Source organism: Somniosus microcephalus, chromosome 9, assembly GCF_052327205.1.
Source record: "Somniosus microcephalus isolate GS21.2 chromosome 9, FLI_Smic_1.0, whole genome shotgun sequence".
Taxonomy (NCBI): domain Eukaryota; kingdom Metazoa; phylum Chordata; class Chondrichthyes; order Squaliformes; family Somniosidae; genus Somniosus; species Somniosus microcephalus.
The window spans coordinates 232,049,126-232,068,684 of NC_140995.1; the positions used below are offsets into that span (position 1 = coordinate 232,049,126).

Consider the following 19,559-nt stretch of genomic DNA (forward strand, 5'->3'; position numbering starts at 1 on the left):
GCCGCTCACCTGGTCTGCCACTCACCTGGGCTCCTGCTCCCCTGGTCTCTCGCTCACCTGGGCCCCCGCTCACCTGGGCCCCTGGGCTCCCGCTCACCTGGGCTCCTGCTCACCTGGTCTCTCGCTCACCTGGGTTCCCGCTCACCTGGTCTCTCACTCACCTGGGCCCCCGCTCACCTGGGCCCCTGGGCTCCCGCTCACCTGGGCTCCTGCTCACCTGGTCTCTCGCTCACCTGGGTTCCCGCTCACCTGGTCTCTCGCGCTCCTGGGCTACCGCTCACCTGGTCTCTCACTCACCTGGGCTCTCGTTCACCTGGTCTGCCGCTCACCTGGGCTCCCACTCACCCGGTCTCTCGCTCACCCGGTCTCTCGCTCACCCGGTCTCTCGCTCACCTGGGCTCCCGCTCAACTGGGCTCCCGCTCTCCTGGGCTCCCGCTGTTTTTGTAGCTCCGGACTCACGCTCTCCTGGGCTCCTGCTGTTTTTGTAGCTCCGAACTCACGCTCTCCTGGGCTCCCGCTGTTTTTGTAGCTCCGAACTCTCGCTCTCCTGGGCTCCTGCTGTTTTAGTAGCTCCGAACTCACGCTCTCCTGGGCTCCCACTGTTTTTGTAGCTCCGATCTCTCGCTCTCTCCTGGGCTCCCGCTGTTTTTGTAGCTCCGGACTATTGCTCTCATGGGCTCCTGCTGTTTTTGTAGCTCCGAACTCTCACTCTCTCATGGGCTCCCGCTGTTTTTGTAGCTCCGGACTCTCGCTCTCTCCTGGGCTCCTGCTGCTGCAGCCAGATCCTTAAGTAAAGTGTACTGTTGTTTTTAATTGTAAGTGGCTTATAATGAGGGATTGCCACATGTCTGAAAGCATTGTCTGACTCATTGAAGAGCTGTACAGCATTTCACAAAGCACAGATTGTGTAGGGAGCAGGTTGACGGGCAGGCTTAAAACAAATTCTGAGATGAGGTAGGGTTGTCTATTGATGATTTATTTGTCCAGTACTGCGCTCAAGATGGTAATGGAAACAGCGATGACTGACGTGAATCTCGGTGACACTGTCATGAGAAAAATGATTAACAATCTACCATTTTGCAGGCAAAGAGTAGACAATTTACACGGACATGGAGTAATGAATCAATAATAGAAACAACGCGCGTTGACTGAATTGAAACAAGACAGCTCCAATATTGTGGGGGTGTTCAATGAATGGTTACAGATAGATTCCCTACATGTGCAATGAGCACTTGCATTAATGGCACTCGAAGTGCACAGTTTTTTATTGATTCATTCTCGGGATGTGTTTGTCGCTGGCAAGGCCGGCATTTATTGCCCATCCCTAGTTGTCCTGAAAAGGTGGTGGAGGGCCCTCTGCAGCTGAGTGGCTTGCTAGGCCACTACAGAGGGCAGTTAAGAGTCAACCACGTTGGTGTGGGATTGGAGTCACACATAGGTCAGACCGGGTAAGAGTGGCAGGCTTCCATCCCTAAAGGACATTAGCGAACATGTTGGGTTTTACGACAATCTGACAGGAGAAATTCCTTCACTCGGAGGGTTGTGAATCTTTGGAATCTTCTACCCCAAAGGGCTGTGGATGTTGAGTCGTTGTGTATATTCAAGGCTGAGCTAGATAGATTTTTCAACTCTAGTGGAATCCAGGGATATGGGGATTGGGTGGGCAAGTGGAGTTGAAGTCAAAGATCAGCAATGATCTTATTGAATGGCGGAGCAGGCTCAAGAGGCCGTATGCAAAGTGGTCAGATTTACAGATGTTGCCAAATTAGGAGGGGGAAATGGAATTGGCAGCTCCCAAATTACAGACAAAACATGTGCATGGGCAGAACAATGGCAGATGAGACTTAATCCAGATAAATGCATATAGGAAAGAAAAATAAGCGACACACCTACTCCAGGACTGGTGTTGAAATATCTCAGGATGAAGTGGAAGGGGATCTCGGAGTCTGAGTAGATACGACACTCGAGGCTGGAATTTTCCTTACCTTGGCAGGTCCGGTGCGGGCGGTGTCCATGGTGGGTCGCGACCCCGCTGCTGGCTCCATCCCGCTGTACAAAATGAACTTACCTTAATGTGGCTTATTAAGCCTGCCCAGCGCGTTATCCGGCCCAATTAGATGGAGTGGGTCTGATGACGTCACTCATGGCGAAAATTAAATTAGTCATATTCAGGGACTGAAAGCAAATTGAACCAGTGGAATAAGTGATGAGAATGAAACTGTTACAGTTGATGACTTGATTTAATGTGTAACTGGACAATCACAGTATACTGTGAGAAAACCCTGTCTAGAAACAAGACAAAAATGTATTTAAATGGTATGTGTCATTTTTTAGAGTGCAGATCAATTCACTGCAATTACTGTTCTGTTGGAAGGAAACAGCCAAGAATGGCCAGTGAAAAATTAACATTTGCCAGTAGCTTTTCAAGTAGAACAGAATCTCCATCAATCTGTTGGCTAATGTAGCCAACATGTTTTTATTTTGGTTTGTTTTCCACGCTGTCAAGTAATCAGCTGGAGCAATGGCCATGGAACTCACACCGCAGGTTGACAGACGTGGTTCCCAAGCTGTGTGAATCCCGTGGCCATGCAGGGAAATTTAAAAAGTAGGGGGGAGAAAGGCTCTTAAGTGCCTGTAAAGTACCTCATAATGATTTCAATTGGGTCCCCCGCCCCTGCAGGTCGGGTCGGCTCCGCGATGACAGATGCACCTGTGGGAAAGGCGCATGGGAGCGAGTTGACAGCGGGCACCCGACCCGCTGTCAAAAAAAACAACTTTCTGACCCGACCGGCCACCGGCTGCGCCCGCTACCATCATGGAAAATTCAGCCCAACCGGTCCAACCAGTGCAGGGCAGAGGTCAGCAAGGTCAATAGGATGTTGAACTACACCCAACCCAGTAGCGCACAAGCCAGAGGATGGAGTGACCAAACCGTACAGTGCTCGGGTCAGACCGCATCCCGAGAACTGCGGCCAGCTCTGGTCACCAGGAAACGAGAGACGTTCAAAGAATGGCGGCAGTGTGGAGTCACGAGACTGATCCCTAGTAGCAGAGCAGAGTTCGGAGGAAGGACTGGAGAGACTCGGGCTTCAGACTACGAAGGGGGCGTCAGAGAGGTGGCCTTAGAGAGGGTTGTAAGAGTATAGAGAAAGTTAAACCTGGAATAGTCCTTTAAAAAAATGGCAGAAGTAGAACAAGGTTGAAACCAGGCAAATTTAGGATTGATATCAGGAAATTCTCCTTCACACAAAATGGTATCAACACATGGAATAAATGTCCAGGAAGAGTAGTGGAGGCAAAAACCCTGGATTCATTGAAGAAACAAGTGAATGTTGAAACGGGGGACAATAGAATCATCGAATCACAGAATCTTACAGCACAGAAGGAGGTCATTCAGCCCATTGTGCCTGTGCCGGCTCTTTGAAAGAGCTCTCCTAATTAATCCCACTCCCCTGCTCTTTCCCCATAGCCCTGCAAATATTCCCGCTTCAAAGTATTTGCCCAATTCCCTTTTGCAAGTTATTATTGAATCTGCTTCCACCGCCCTTTCAGGCAGTGCATTCCAGATCACAACAACTCGCTGCGCAATAAAAAGATTTCCTCATGTCGCCTCTGGTTCTTTTGCTGTCTCTCTGGTCTTCTGTAATTATCTTGTAATGACATCACCCATTGTACTACTAAACCACGTAGGCTGGAAAGTCTGATTCCCTGTTTGTGCTGAGCTAATTAATCCACAAGACAGACTTCTCCAGCAGCAGCGCTGGCCGAATTTGATTGGAAGGGAGGCTGTATTTGGTTCACTTTTGAGGACCTTATTTTTAAAAAAGAAATCTATGCACTTGGAATATGCAGTTGGCCTCATTGCTGTGGGCTAGTGAGAAGGAAGCCAAACAGGGTTCCTATAACTGGTGCCGATGTTAAGGCAGCAGAGTTCTGACGAGAGGTTAAAGTTCGCGGGATTGTTTCCTCGGTAACAGACAAGGCTCGGAAGTGGGGCAGAGAGTATTGAAGTATTCAGGAGCCTGAACGGTGCTAACATGTTCGAGATTGCCCCCAACTAGGGTTTCCAACTCTGGTTGGGCATATTCCTGGCGATTTCATCACATGACTTCCCATCTCCAACCGCCCCACCCAGTCAAACGGCTTCCTTTGCCAACTCTAATATTTTTATGACTATTAATAATAATAAACAATAGTGTTCAAAGAAAATGGAAAACAAAAACGCCCAATTTGATTTTTCCCCCCAGGGTAGCATCAGGAGATTAACCTTTAATTCTAAGAGACTCCCGGAAAATGCTTGAGGTTTGGAAACCCGACCCCTGGCTGTAGGACTAGGGGAACACAGGCGGAGTTTCAAAGAGGGAAGGTGTGCGGGCAGTTTAGATTAAACTACTTCATGTAGAAGACAGGGAATGTGTGTAACAAAGTGCCCGGGCAGATGGCCAGGGCAGACAATGTGGGAAGATTTAAAGGATAGATCTGTGAGGGAGTAGGTGGTTGAGGTGAATTCGTTCTTTGGACCGTCCGGAAGGATGGCAGAGACTTTCCCGGTCCTGCCCTTTCCTGTGTCTACCTGCTCCTAATTGCTACCCAGTGACTCCAACTGGGCATAGGGTGAGGACAGGACCAGGCTTGGCTATGCTGCTTTCCATATTTGAATAGCCTGCCGAGGACCAGGGTCTAGGCTCAGGTGTGGGGCACCTGTCCAAGTATACACCAGGAAAAACCTAGCTATGTGGAGAGGAGAGGGAGAAGCAGAGGGAAAATTAGAAAACAAAATACTTATCCAATGCTGTGTTGGTAAATTCTAAAGATCTACAGATGTACAATGTTTCTTGACCTTTGAACTGCACACATCTGAATGTAAAACAATGCCTTTTTTCCCCAGGAAATCCATCGGAATCCCCAGTTTTTTGTGGATGGAGTCAGTCGGTTCGATCTGTGCCAAGGGACTGTGGGTAAGGTTCTGTCATCTGTACTCTGTGTGCGTGTGTGTACCCAGTACATCTAACCCTGACCTCCCCCTCTGTATTAGCCCAGAGCCTCCCCCTCTGTATTAGCCCAGAGCCTCCCCCTCTGTATTAGCCCAGAGCCTCCCCCTCTGTATTAGCCCAGAGCCTCCCCCTCTGTATTAGCCCAGAGCCTCCCCCTCTGTATTAGCCCAGAGCCTCCCCCTCTGTATTAACCCTGACCTCCCCCTTTGTATTAACCCTGATCTCCCCCTTTGTATTAGCCCAGAGCCTCCTCCTCTGTATTAGCCCAGACCTCCTCCTCTGTATAAGCCCAGAGCCTCCCCCTCTGTATTAGCCCAGAGCCTCCCCCTCTGTATTAGCCCAGTGCCTCCCCCTCTGTATTAGCCCAGAGCCTCCCCCTCTGTATTAGCCCAGAGCCTCCCCCTCTGTATTAGCCCAGAGCCTCCCCCTCTGTATTAGCCCAGAGCCTCCCCCTCTGTATTAGCCCAGAGCCTCCCCCTCTGTATTAGCCCAGAGCCTCCCCCTCTGTATTAGCCCAGAGCCTCCCCCTCTGTATTAGCCCAGAGCCTCCCCCTCTGTATTAGCCCAGAGCCTCCCCCTCTGTATTAGCCCAGAGCCTCCCCCTCTGTATTAGCCCAGAGCCTCCCCCTCTGTATTAGCCCAGAGCCTCCCCCTCTGTATTAGCCCAGAGCCTCCCCCTCTGCATTAGCCCAGAGCCTCCCCCTCTGTATTAGCCCAGAGCCTCCCCCTCTGTATTAGCCCAGAGCCTCCTCCTCTGTATTAACCCTGACCTCCCTCCTCTGTATTAGCCCAGAGCCTCCCCCTCTGTATTAGCCCAGAGCCTCCTCCTCTGTATTCGCCCAGAGCCTCCCCCTCTGTATTCGCCCAGAGCCTCCCCCTCTGTATTAACCCAGAGCCTCCTCCTCTGTATTAGCCCAGAGCCTCCCCCTCTGTATTAGCCCAGAGCCTCCCCCTCTGTATTAGCTCAGACCCCTCCCTACATTATAGCCCAGACATCCCGCGATGTTATAATCCAGAGCTTCCCCTATGTTATAACTCTGACATCTCCCGACAGTATATCCCAGAGCTTCCCCTATGTTAGAATCTTATGGTTCCCCTCTGCTATAACCTGCCTGTTTGCACACCGCAAGATCCCACAAACAGCAATGAAATTATGTTATCCTAGATTATAAGTGGATAGACGGGACAGATTGCCCGACCCGCTGGTGGGTAACACTGATGGGTTGTTTTTCTCCCTCCAGGAGACTGCTGGTTCCTGGCTGCATTAGCGTCCCTGACAATGCACCAGGACCTCTTGGCTCATGTTGTGCCACACAATCAAGATTTTCAAAGAAATTATTGTGGCATTTTTCACTTCCGGGTCAGTATAAAAGTTAACGTGTCGGCTGTTGTACCCCACTGTTGCTATGGTAATGTGTCGGCTGCTGTTCCCCACTGTTGCTATGGTAATGTGTTGGCTGCTGTACCCCACTGTTGCTATGGTAATGTGTTGGCTGCTGTACCCCACTGTTGCTATGGTAACGTGTCTTCTGTTCCCTGTATCCCACTGTTTCTATGGTAATATATCTGATCTTTTAACTGCCACTTACGATGATCAATCAAGGAGCAAACTAACAAAAATGCCCCCTTTTTAAAGGGACACAAACAATAAACTCCAAATTATAAATAAAACAGATGGATGGCCACCTTGGCCAGGGATAATGTGCCTGCTGCTCTCTGACTCCCACTGTTGCAGTACTCCATAAACCTAAAAAAAGAAGCAGAGAAAGTGGGGCAAAGTTATTAGTTGAGGTTCATCACTCAGACTCTGGCAGTGTAGCAACCTGTACTAAATAAGAGCTAAATGTTGCAGGCTATAAGGTCCTTAGAAAGAACAGTGAAATTGGGAAAGGAGGTGGTGTAGCAAAATTGATTTAAAAAAACAATGTTACAACAGTTGAAAGACGAGATATCAGTAAGGGTGAGCAAGCAGTGGAAACACTTTGCATAGAATGAAGGAACAGCAAAGGATACGAGACTCTGGTGGCAGTTGTCTACAGACCTCCTGGCAGCAGTGATGGAGTAGCAGGATGCATAAATACAGAGATCAGAGGAGAAATTAGTAAAAGCAAAGCTGTTATAATGGGAGATTTTAATTTTCACATAGACTGGGAGATGCAAAACAGCTCAAGATCAGTTTAAGTAAGGCGGACTTCGAGGGGACGAGAATCAAGGGATATGGGGATTGGGCGGGAAAGTGAAGTTGAGGTAGAAGATCAGCCATGATCTTATTCAATGGTGGAGCAGGCTCGAGAGGCCATACAGCCGATCCTGCTCCTACTTCTTATGTTCTTACGAGACATAACCTGACCACAATAAACAGGGCTGAACTGTTAATGGGTAAACCTACTGACCAACAGTGGGAGGTATTCAAAGAAATATTTGGTATCATACAAGACCAGTACATACCCCTAAAAGGCAAAAGCTCCACTTATGTAGTTAAGCAACTGTAAGAGACAGTATAAAGCTAAAAGGGGCTTACACAAATGCAAAGTAAAGTGGAAATCCAGTGAACTGGGAGCTATAAAAAGCAACACAGGGATACAAAGAAAGGATTAAGAGCTGCAGAAAAAGGGAATATGAAAAATAGACTTGTAAGGGGTATCAAAACTAGCAGTAAAAATTTCTATAAATATATTAAGAGAAAGAGAGTGGCTATAGGAAATGTTGGCCCCTTAAGGACAGATGCAGGTGATACTGCAATCAACAATAAGGAAATGGCAGACTTATTAAATGAATACTTTGCAGCAGAGGAAGAGGACAAAATGCCAGCAGTACAAGGGAAACTAAAAATAAATCAAGAGGAGGAGCTTATTGGATTTAAAATAAGTTAAAAATGGTAATAGCGAAAATAATGGGAATTAAGATAGACAAATCTCCAGGACCTGATAGTTTCCACCCCAAGGTATTAAAATAAGTCAGTGAAGAAATTGCAGAGTATTAATCATAATCTTCCAAAGTCTCTTGATTGGGAAATTGTGCCTTTGGATTGGAAAATTGCAAACGTCACTCCATTATTTAAGAAGGGCGGGGGAGAGAAACCAGATAACTACAGACCTGTCAGTCTAACGTCAGTCGTGGGGAAGGCACTAGAATCTGTCATTAAGGTCAGAGTGACTGAGCATTTGGTCAAATATGAGCTGAGTCTGAGAGAGTCAGCGTGGATTTGTAAAGGGTAATATTTATGTCTGACTAACCTAGTTGAATGTTCTGAGGTCACTAGCATGGTGGATAAGGAAGTCTATAGATGTTATCTCTGGATTTCTAGAAGGCATTTGAAAAGGTTCCACACAAGAGATTATTAGCAAAAATAAATGCACCCGGAATTGGAGGCAACCTTGGGACAGAGGTTGGGAGATAGGAGACAGAGTAGAGATAAAGAGCATGTACTCTGATTGGTGGGATGTGACAAGTGGTGTTCCCCAGGGATCTGTACTGAGGGGCTGGATTTTGTCAATGGGGAGCTTTTGGAGGCGGGACTCCCACTTGTCGGGTTGTAGTCCCGCCTCCATCGACTTGCGGCCAACCCACGCTATTTTCCCTTGATTGACCTTGTTAAGCCCGCCCAGTGGGCTCAGCAGGCCAATTAAGGGAAAACCGGTCACAGGTGACGTCAGAGCTCTTGACAGATGAAATGTCAGCGTTTGAGAGCTCTGTGAAGCTGTCAAACACTCACAATCTGTCCTCTAAGTTCAGTCCTGTCACTCAGGCTCAGTTAGGGAGCTCTCCTGAGCAGAAAGCAGAAAGCTGCAGCTTTTGACAGTTCAGCGGCCATTCTGCTTTCTGTGCCGGTGAGCTGAGGGACTCCTGAGAAGTAAAGGTAAGTAAAACTTATTAAAACACTTTACACACACCTCACACACTTACCTCTGCAGACATGCACCCATCACTCACCTGCACACCGGACATCTTGGCCCCTCTGGCCCCCGCAGATCGACGCCCCGCCTCGCTGACCCTGGCGAGGTTCAGAGCCATCAGGAAGCCCACACTTCAGGGCTGAAAATGGGGATTCTCCAAAAAACTGCCTGTTAACAGGCAGTTAATTGGCACTAATTCCCTTCCCACCTCGGGGAGATGGGACCCGGCACGGGTCGGGTACCCGCCTCCTGGGAAGATGGCACGGAGGCGGTTGGGAGCGGGATGGGTACCCGCCCCCAGATTCTGACATTTTCCCAGCAGTCCCGCCTCCAAACCCGCCTCCCCAGGGCTGGCAAAATCGCCCCCGAGGTCTCCGCTTTTCACCATACAGATCAATGACTTGGATGAAGTAACAGAGTGGGTAAAACTATGGCAAACACCGTTCAGTGAGAGGTAGTGTGAGGTTATCCACTTTGGATCTATGAGGGACAAATCAGAGTATTTTCTAAATAGTGAGGAAATAGGAACTGTGGAGGAGCAAAGGGATTTGTGTCCATGTACACAAATCAGTGCAAGTTCGTGGATAGGTACAAAAAGTTATCAAAAAGACTAATGGAATGTTGGCCTTTATCTCGAGCGGCCTGGAATACAAAGGGGAGGAAGCTATGCTTCGGTTGTATAGATCATTGGACAGACCCCATCTGCAGTACTGTATTCAGTCTGGGCAGCGCACCTCAACAAGGATGTACTGGCTCAGTGGATAGCACTCTTACCTCTGGGCCAGAAGGTTGTGGATTCACAGTCCCACTCCAGAGACTTGAGCACAAAATCTAGGCTGACACTCCAGTGCAGGACTGAGGGAGTGCTGTGCTGTTGGCGGTGCTGTCTTTCAGATGAGATGTTAAACTGAGTGGACCGTTCTCCCTGGTGTTCTGGCCAATATTTATCCGTCAATCAACAACAACAACAACAACTTGTATTTATATAGCGCCTTTAACATGGACTGTCAGCCTAGATTTTGTGCTCAAGTCCCTGGAGTGGGATCTGAACCCGACTTCCTGACTCAGAGGCAAGGGTGTCACCCACTGAGCCACTGCTGACACCGACCTTAATATATCCTCAGGATGTCGTGTGGTAGCAGAGTATTGGATGTTCTTGTACTTTTTTTCAAGAGATTTGAGTGGAAAAGAAGCTAGATAAACACATCAGGTGAAAGGAATGGAAGTTTATGCTCATAGGGTGAGATGATGTAGGGTGGGAGGAGGCTCGTGTGGAGCATAAACATCGACACAGACCAGTTGGGCTGAATGGCCTAATTCTGTGCTGTACATTCTATGTAATTCTATGTAATATGCAGGAAAGAAGAGGGATTTGTCAATGGCCTAAATGTAAAGTGTCTTCCTTTCTAATTTCAGTTCTGGTATTTTGGTGACTGGGTTGATGTTGTAGTCGACGACTGCCTTCCTACAGATGAATTGGGTCAGCTGATTTTCGTCAGGTCACCTGACAAGAATGAGTTCTGGTGCGCTCTGATGGAGAAAGCCTATGCCAAGTAAGGACAGGGAGGCACCGAACCGTGGCACAGTAAAGCAGGTGCTGCTTACCGAGAGAGCCCTTCAACACCTGGCAGCTCTTCCCGGAGATCGGCTTCCCCTCTGTACACCACTTACTGCCGGCTGCTGCTGGGGGGCGGGATAATGGCAGCTCTTCCCATCACTTTCTCCCGCCTTTCCCTGACCATTGTAGTGGGTGGGGGGGTGGCGCAGGGCGTGGAACCACAGCCACACCTGATCTTTTTCTCACCCAGCAGCCACACACATCCGGCAGAAGTGACTGGATGGCGATCGGCGGGGGGAGGGGAAACCCCTATCTCTTCCCCAGCCCTAGGGTACTGAGACCAACTGGAGCTCTCCTCCCAATACCCCAGCTGAGATCAGCACAGACCAGGAATTGGTAGCTCTGAACCACACTGGGTACAGCCTTTACCCATGAGGTCATTTGGAAGGGGCACAGGGGCTGTGAATTTCTCCCAAGAATTAGCATCGACGGTACCTGGTAGTGTGTCACTGCAGGTCGTCTCATTAAAGTTCAAGATGAAGAGTAAAGATTTACAGGACTACAGGGAAAGAGCAGGGGAGTGGGACTAATTGGAGACACCTTACACAGGCACAATGGGCCGAATGTCCCCCTTCTGTGCTATGTGGGGCCTCACAGAAGGTCGGCTACTTTGGATAATTAATTTCACAAAATGAATACTCGCCTCAAATTATACTACATGTTACACCCCTCACCCCCATCCCTGATATATCCCAATCTCCTCCTCCCTTCTTGTAGGATGTTTATGTACCCATGCATACCAGGTCCACTGGTCTCCCATTTGAGGGAAACATAGAAGATAGGAGCAGGAGTAGGCCATTCGGCCCCTCGAGCCTGCTCCGCCATTTAATGAGATCATGGCTGATCCAAATTCAGTACACTGTCCCTGCTTTCTCCACATATCCCTTGATCCCTTTAGCCTTAAGAAATATATCCAACTCCTTCTTAAGAATAGAATAGAAACACAGAAGATAGGAGCGACAACCCTCGGAGAAAAGGAATACCTGCTGGCTGCTAACCTGACTCGCTGTATTTTAGAGACACACAGCAGTTCGTACTGTGTCGATTCATTCAAATACAAATGAGAGAGATTTCTTTCAGAAAATAACATTTTGGGATACAGTGTTTGAATAATTTGAGACATGACGTGTGGTGAGTACAGCATGCTCGGGAGCAACAGGTGACTTTGGCCGTCTGGTTCCCAAAGCTCTTCACCACTGGGGGTTTTCCTCACCTCATGTCTGGCTCTGTTGTAGACTAATTGATAGAGATTGATCGCTATGGTGAGTCAACAACTCCGTTATTGTTGTATAACGTGACTACCATGATGGTAGATAGCGAACTAGATGGACCGTGGTCTTTCTTTGTCTGGTAATGCCTATGTTCCTATCCCCTCTACTTCCACAATCCATTTCTAATATCTTTACCAAAAACACTGGACCCAATACTTTCATCATTTTACAAACCTCAGGGGGCTGCTCTCAACAATCCACAAAGAAGCTGTTGAATCAAGTGGTTTGGATGTTCTGAGGTAGAGATTTGCCTTGGGCGGTAGAGGAAACAGGTGGTATCGCATTGGTCGCCTGTTAGACCCCCGCCCAATGTTCAGTTCCAAAATGAAATGACTCCCCGAGGTAACAGTTCGGGCATAGACCCTTGATCAGAGTTCCTACAAAGGGTTACTTCCGAAACATTAATCGATCTTTTCTCTTTAGAGCCCCTGACTGACCTGACGGTCATCATGAAAAGCAAAGGGGCTGAAATTCCGGGGGGTCCCGCTCCGCTGGTGCCATTCCAATGGCGCAGATCCTCCCCCATTCGCCCGAGTTCAAGGTCGAGGATCACATCCTGAATTGCAAGGAAGTGGTCATTTCTGGATGGACTTCCGGTGCCTGCAAAGGTGCTTCAGCAGTGCCCGTCTTAATCCTTACAGGAAAGGAGGAGCAGCCCACAGCCAGAGGTGCCCTAGGCCCTGCCTGTGCTGAGGAGAAACACAATTCTACAACAATGTCTTCAGCTCCAATAGGAGCCAGGAGTCTTTCAAAAAGAAGGTAATTGATCCCCTCTGGAACAGATTACCTTTGCCTCCTAGAGGTCCAGGGCCTTTCAAAAGGCCCCAGAAGATCTCAAGCCAACTCTCAGCTGCCGAGCATTGCCTTGAGGTCTTGCAAGCGGGGAATGGGCAGAGTTCATGGCACAGCCCCCAGACATGCCCCTAGATGGGTGCTGGGGTGAGAAACGGTGTGGAGGATGAATGGATGGAAGATCCGGCCAAAGCCGCCTCCTCCTCCCAGAAGATGGCTGGACATGAGAAGCAGGGCGGAACCCCAGTTAATTAATATCCTACTAGGGTAGGGTGTGTAATCATGACAATGATGGATAATAACCAGATATAACTGTGTGATAGGCTGTATGGATCATATGGAGATTTGCATATGGGACGAATTTCTGAAGCAATGGTGGACTTCACGGGTGGGATTAAATCCACGATCTCACTGAAGAACCCACCTTCGGATCTGTGGAAGATTTTGAAAAAGGCCGTCAAGCTTGAGTCCTTCATGGGCTGCAACACTGCCTCGGTGGTAAGAGTCGCGCTTTTTCCTTCCTTTCTCTGTGTGAACTCTAGCTTTATTAAAAGGGATAAAAATTACTAGCTGATCCTCAAGTAGAAATAATCTTCATCGTGATAAACAACTGGGAAGTCTATAAAATGATGTACTGGGAGCGTAAGGTTGTGGGAATGAATATCTTCCCTGAGAGGAGCCTTCCTCACGGTGATGGACTGGGATATTTGGAAGGGAACAGGAGGAGCATCTAATGCAGAGCTGCATGGACCTTCGAATGGCCTGCTAAGGAAGGTAGCTATCCCGACATGGAAGTGTAGGATGTAAAATTGACTCTCCTACCATCTGTACAATTGGCTTCAACCTGTTTACGCTGGTTATGTCGAGTGCTGATGTAACAGCCATTCTGGAGTTTTATCTTTGGGGGAGCGGCAGAAAGGAGCATCCTACTAGGATAGTGGGTACAGTGTAGTGGTCATCTTGCTGGACTAGTAATCCAGAGAATGTGAGTTAAAATCCCACTGTAGCAGTTTGAGAATTTGAATTCAGTTTTAATAATCTGGAAATAAAAAAGTTGTCATAAAAACCAAATTGGTTCACTAATGTCCTTTAGGGAAGGAAACCTGCCATCCTTACCCGGTCTGGCCTGTATGTGACTAGTCACACAGCAACGTGGTTGACTCTTAATTGCCCTCTGAAGTGGCCGAGCAAGACTTTCAGTTGGATTAAACTGCTTGAAGTGGGTCCACCTCCACCTTGGGCCAATGATGCCACATCCTTGAATGAATAAACAAATATATGAAACGCCTGTTGGGTGAATTGCCATAGAGCCAGGAGAACAGTGTAATGAGCGCTGTTGAGTGCAATGAGGACCACTCAATACGCTTGTATTCGCTCTGCTTCTCATTTTGTCCATCCAAGGTGGTTGACAGGCTCTGTAGTCTCCACCCCACCTGCCCCAGGATTCAAACCCTGCTTCTCCGAAGCACTTAGGCCCGAGCTTATATCTGTGAAAGACGCGTAAACTGGGCTGTGTCCACAGGAACGCGCTAGAGCCCTGGTACTCACCATATGGGAATTGTAGTTGCTGACAAGTATCCCATGACTGTGTGGTGTAGGGTATTGGAACTCCCAACACACTGCACCATCATAACACCAGTTCCACCACAAGTTTACTGCAGATAAAGAATGAATAAATGTTATCTTCTGGTGACTTTGTGCTGTTTGTTTTTCTAACCAGAAAGCCGGAGAGCAGGTGCTAGCTAACGGACTGGTGATGACTCATGCCTATTCGGTAACCGGTGTTGAAGAGGTAATGTCTTCAGATTGTCCCTATTCAACGATTATCCCAAAAATCTACAGAGACTCGAGATTGTCCGGGTGACACCAGCTGCAGGGGGCGGGGTGGGGGAGTGAAATTTTCCAACTTGTGCAGACATCAGGGCCAGTCCTTCAGGACATGTGAAGCCGACACTTTGAATCGCACGGGGCTGGATAAGATGGGACAGCGACTGATCTCGGACTTACCTCTCTTCTCCCTTCTAATCTGCAAATAGACTGAGCTTCACCTCGACTCCTCTCTGCATCCTGACTGCATCGTCTCCTCTTTGGCCAAGCTTTTGGTCACCTGTTCTAATATCTCCATATGTGGCTTGGTGTCCGTTTTTGTCTGATTTACGTTCCTGGGAGGGAAGAGGGGAGGGGAGGGAGGACTGGTGAAGCCCACTCATGGATTTATTGGTTGCATCAGATTTAGTCGTAGCGATATCAGCCACGCAACATGATGCAGGTCAGAAGCCAATAGGAGGGGGTGAGGGGTAATGTGAGATCTGCGTGTTTATCCTCTCTCCAGCCTGTGTGTTAATCCTCTCTCCGGCTTGTGTGTTAATCCTCTCTCCGGCTTGTGTGTGTGATGAAATATGCCATTCATCAGGCACTCTGTATTCTCTGTGTTTGATTGTGACTGTGACAAGCAGGGGAGTTTAGTTTCAGTTTCATTTCCTTACCTGTATTGTATTGTGTGTAGGGCTCCGCCCATACCTGGCCCCTACTTAAGCAGGCCCCAGTGTGTCTCACAGGCAGTACAGCAGATCTCTGGATGAGAGACACTTCTCCACTGTGTATTACTTTCTGAGTTAATAAAAGCCTTGCTTTGCTCCGTTAACGTTGAGTCTCGGATTCATTGAGGCACATCAATTTTATTAACTCAATTTTCAACGCAATGGATCAACTCTTGAAACCCGAACGTTTGGATTTGGACCCGCATGCTTCGGACGCATCGGCACCATTCGGACACTGGTTTAAGTGTATGGAATTCTTCCTGGACAATTCCGCAGCCATCACAGACGCTACGGACGCTGAAAGTATGAAACTCGGAATCCTGCGGAATTGGGTAAGCCACCGGGTTTACCCCCTCATCCAAGACGCCGACACGTACCCGGCCGCCTGCGACATCCTAAAGGCGCATTACCAGCAGCCTACGAACGAGGTGTACGCTAGGCATCTGCTCGCTACTCGCACACAGCGACCTGGGGAATCGCTGGATGAGTTCCTAGTCACCCTGAAAACGCTTGGCAAAGACTGCAAGTGCCAAGATGTAAAAGCCGCAGTGTACACTGACGAGCTTGTTCGTGATGCCTTTATCACAGGCCTCAGCTCCGCTTACATCCGGCAGAGACTACTGGAAAAAACGGGATTGGACCTGAAACAGGCTGTGGACACAGCGCGATCCCTGGATGTGGCCCAGAGAAACTCGGACGCCTACTCTTCAGCCCGCGCCGCCCACGCCGCCACGTGTGCACCAAGGGCGCCGCCATCTTGGAAGGCATCTTCCCCGCCCGGCAGCCCGACACCGTCGGGGCCCCGCTCTCTCCCCAGAAGCCCTACGACAGCCGCGACGCGTCGGGGCCCCAACTGCTACTTCTGCGGGCAGCCGAAGCACACCAGAAACCTGTGCCCGGCGAAAGGCACCACCTGCTTTAAGTGCGGTAAGAAGGGGCACTTCGGGAAGGTGTGCAGAGGGAACCCTGCTGGAAAACCCGCCACCGCCGCGTGTGCGCCGTGGGAGCGGCCATCTTGGACGCCATCTTGCCCGACCTCGTGGGGTCCGCCATCTTGTGAGCAGACAGCGTGGACGCCATCTTGTCTCGATCAGGGCCCTACAGTGGCATCAGTCACAGTGGACCAGACCAGACCGCACCCGCTATCCAAATCAATGGTGGACATCGAGGTAAACGGGTGCGGGGTTAAATGTTTAATTGACAGTGGAAGCACGGAGAGTTTTATCCACCCTGAACTAGCACAACAACTCTCTCTAACGGTGGTCCCTGCTCGGGGCACCATCTCTATGGCTGATAAAACCCAGACATCGACCATTATGGGTTACTGCGCGGTACAATTGTCCGTTAACGGAACTGTATACGATCATTTTAAATTACTAATCATGAAGAGTCTATGTGCGAGCATGATCTTGGGCCTGGATTTCCAGTGCCACCACCAAAGCATCACGCTCAATTACGGTGGGTCCCAGCCGCCCCTCACAGTGTGCGGTCTGGCTACCCTGAAGGTAAAGCCGCCTTCGCTATTCGCGAACCTTACTCCCAACTGCCGGCCAATAGCGACCAAAAGCAGGAGGTACAGCTGGGAGGACAGGCGGTTTATCGTGACCGAGGTGGACAGGCTGCTGAGGGAGCGCGTTATTGAACGCAGCAACAGCCCGTGGCGCGCCCAAGTGGTGGTGGTGAGGGGTAGCGAGAAGAAACGGATGGTGATCGACTATAGCCAAACGATCAACATGTACACCCAACTAGACGCCTACCCGCTACCCCGCATATCAGAAATGGTGAACCAAATTGCCCAATACCGGGTGTTCTCCACCATCGACCTCAAGTCAGCGTACCACCAGCTCCCTATCAGACCAGAGGACCGCCCGTACACCGCCTTCGAGGTGAACGGACGCCTCTACCAATTCCTCAGAGTCCCCTTTGGGGTGACGAATGGGGTCTCGGTCTTCCAGAGGGAGATGGACCGCATGGTCGATGACCACCACTTGCAGGCAACCTTCCCCTACCTCGACAACGTCACCATCTGCGGTCACAGCCAGCAGGATCACGACTCGAACCTCGAGAGGTTCCTGAAAACCGCACAAAAACTCAACCTCACTTACAACGAGGACAAGTGCGTTTTCAACACCACGCGCCTCTGCATACTAGGCAGCGTGGTGGAGAATGGGGAAATCGGACCAGACCCCGACCAATTGCGCCCCCTACGGGAGCTGCCCCTGCCCAACACTCCCAAAGCCCTGAAAAGGTGCCTGGGGTTATTTTCTTATTATGCCCAATGGGTCCCCAACTACTCCGACAAAGCCCGCCCCCTCTTGAAAGCATCCTCTTTTCCGCTCTCTGCTGAGGCCCACGCCGCCTTCAAAAGCATTAAGCGGGATATTGAACGGGCCACGCTACAGGCAGTGGACGAGAACACTCCCTTTCAAGTGGAAAGTGATGCGTCTGACTTTGCCTTGGCGGCCACCCTCAACCAGGCGGGGCGGCCCGTAGCTTTCTTCTCGAGGACCCTCCAAGGGCCCGAGATCAGACACTCCTCCGTGGAAAAGGAGGCCCAAGCCATCGTGGAGGCAGTGCGCCACTGGCGCCACTACCTAGCCGGCAAACGCTTCAACCTACTTACCGACCAGCGGTCGGTAGCGTTTATGTTTAATAATAAACAGAAGGGGAAGATTAAAAATGATAAGATTCTCAGGTGGCGGATCGAGCTCTCCACCTTCGAGTATGACATCATTTACCGGCCAGGGGCCCTTAACGAATCCCCCGACGCCCTCTCACGAGGGATGTGTGCCAGCGCCACCGGGGATCGGCTACAGACCCTCCACAACGACCTCTGCCACCCAGGGGTCACACGGCTGTTCCACTTCATAAAGTCCCGCAACTTACCCTACTCGATTGAGGAAGTTCGGTCTCTGACCAGGAACTGCCGCACTTGCGCTGAGTGCAAGCCTCGGTTCTACCGCCCAGATAGAGCCCACTTAATCAAAGCTACACGGCCCTTTGAGCGGCTTAGCTTAGATTTCAAGGGCCCCCTCCCGTCAGTCGACCGCAATGTTTACTTCCTGAACATTGTGGACGAATACTCCCGTTTCCCATTTGCCTTCCCCTGCCCAGACATGACCAGCGCCACGGTCATTAAATGCCTCAACAGCCTGTTCTGCCTGTTCGGTATGCCGAGCTACATCCATACGGATAGGGGGGCGTCCTTCATGAGTGAAGAGCTACGCCAGTACATGCTGTCCAGGGGGATCGCCACGAGCCGTACCACCAGCTACAACCCCCAGGGTAACGGCCAGGTGGAGCGAGAGAACGGGACAGTATGGAAAGCAGTCACTCTAGCTCTAAGGACCAAGGGCCTCCCTATCTCCCGCTGGCAGGAAGTCCTCCCAGATGTGCTCCATTCGATACGGTCGCTATTGTGTACCGCCACTAATGCCACGCCTCATGAACGAATGTTTGTCTTTCCCCGGAAATCCACCTCAGGCGTATCCATGCCGTCATGGCTCTCCACCCCAGGTCCGGTATTTGTACGAAGGCATGTGAGGGGCCACAAGATGGACCCTCTCGTGGAGTCAGTGCACCTACTCCATGCCAACCCCCAATACGCGTATGTCCGGCACGCCGACGGAAGGGAGGACACCGTGTCTATAAAAGACGTCACCCCAGCCGGTACCGACAACAACCACGACAACAACAGCAACAACGATCACAGCAACTCTTACCCACCCACTATCCTTTCATCACCCCCGGAAGAACATCGACCAACGGTGCCCCCACCAACTACCCCTTCAACAACCCTGGCGGCGCCCCTGGCAGAGACCCAGGAGGCCACCGGGGACACCCAGCCGACACCCGCGGCACCACAACAGCTACGTCGGTCACAGAGGACTAATAAACCCCCGAACAGACTAAATATGTAGAAGGGGTGAATGTGATGAAATATGCCATTCATCAGGCACTCTGTATTCTCTGTGTTTGATTGTGCCTGTGACTATGACAAGCAGGGGAGTTTAGTTTCAGTTTCATTTCCTTACCTGTATTGTATTGTGTGTAGGGCTCCGCCCATACCTGGCCCCTACTTAAGCATGCCCCAGCGTGTCTCACAGGCAGTACAGCAGATCTCTGGATGAGAGACACTTCTCCACTGTGTATTACTTTCTGAGTTAATAAAAGCCTTGCTTTGCTCCGTTAACGTTGCGTCTCGGATTCATTGAGGCACATCAGTGTGTTAATCCTCTCTCCGGCCTGTGTGTTAATCCTCTCTCCGGCCTGTGTGTTAATCCTCTCTCCGGCCTGTGTGTTAATCCTCTCTCCGGCCTGTGTGTTAATCCTCTCTCCGGCCTGTGTGTTTATCCTCTCTCCGGCCTGTGTGTTTACCCTCTCTCCGGCCTGTGTGTTTATCCTCTCTCCGGCCTGTGTGTTTATCCTCTCTCCGGCCTGTGTGTTA

The 19,559-nt window shown here is 50.0% G+C and overlaps 1 protein-coding gene across 1 annotated transcript in view; it reads left to right on the forward strand.

The window, feature by feature from the left end:
• Window positions 1-19,559, forward strand: part of LOC147113119 (calpain-14-like) — a 47,017-nt gene that overhangs the window by 13,009 nt on the left and 14,449 nt on the right. Inside the window, exons 3-7 of the mRNA XM_085998009.1 lie at window positions 4,890-4,959; window positions 6,237-6,355; window positions 10,308-10,444; window positions 12,896-13,070; window positions 14,293-14,364. Coding sequence (XP_085854135.1) covers window positions 4,890-4,959; window positions 6,237-6,355; window positions 10,308-10,444; window positions 12,896-13,070; window positions 14,293-14,364 — 573 coding nt within the window. The remainder of the gene's footprint in view (window positions 1-4,889; window positions 4,960-6,236; window positions 6,356-10,307; window positions 10,445-12,895; window positions 13,071-14,292; window positions 14,365-19,559) is intronic.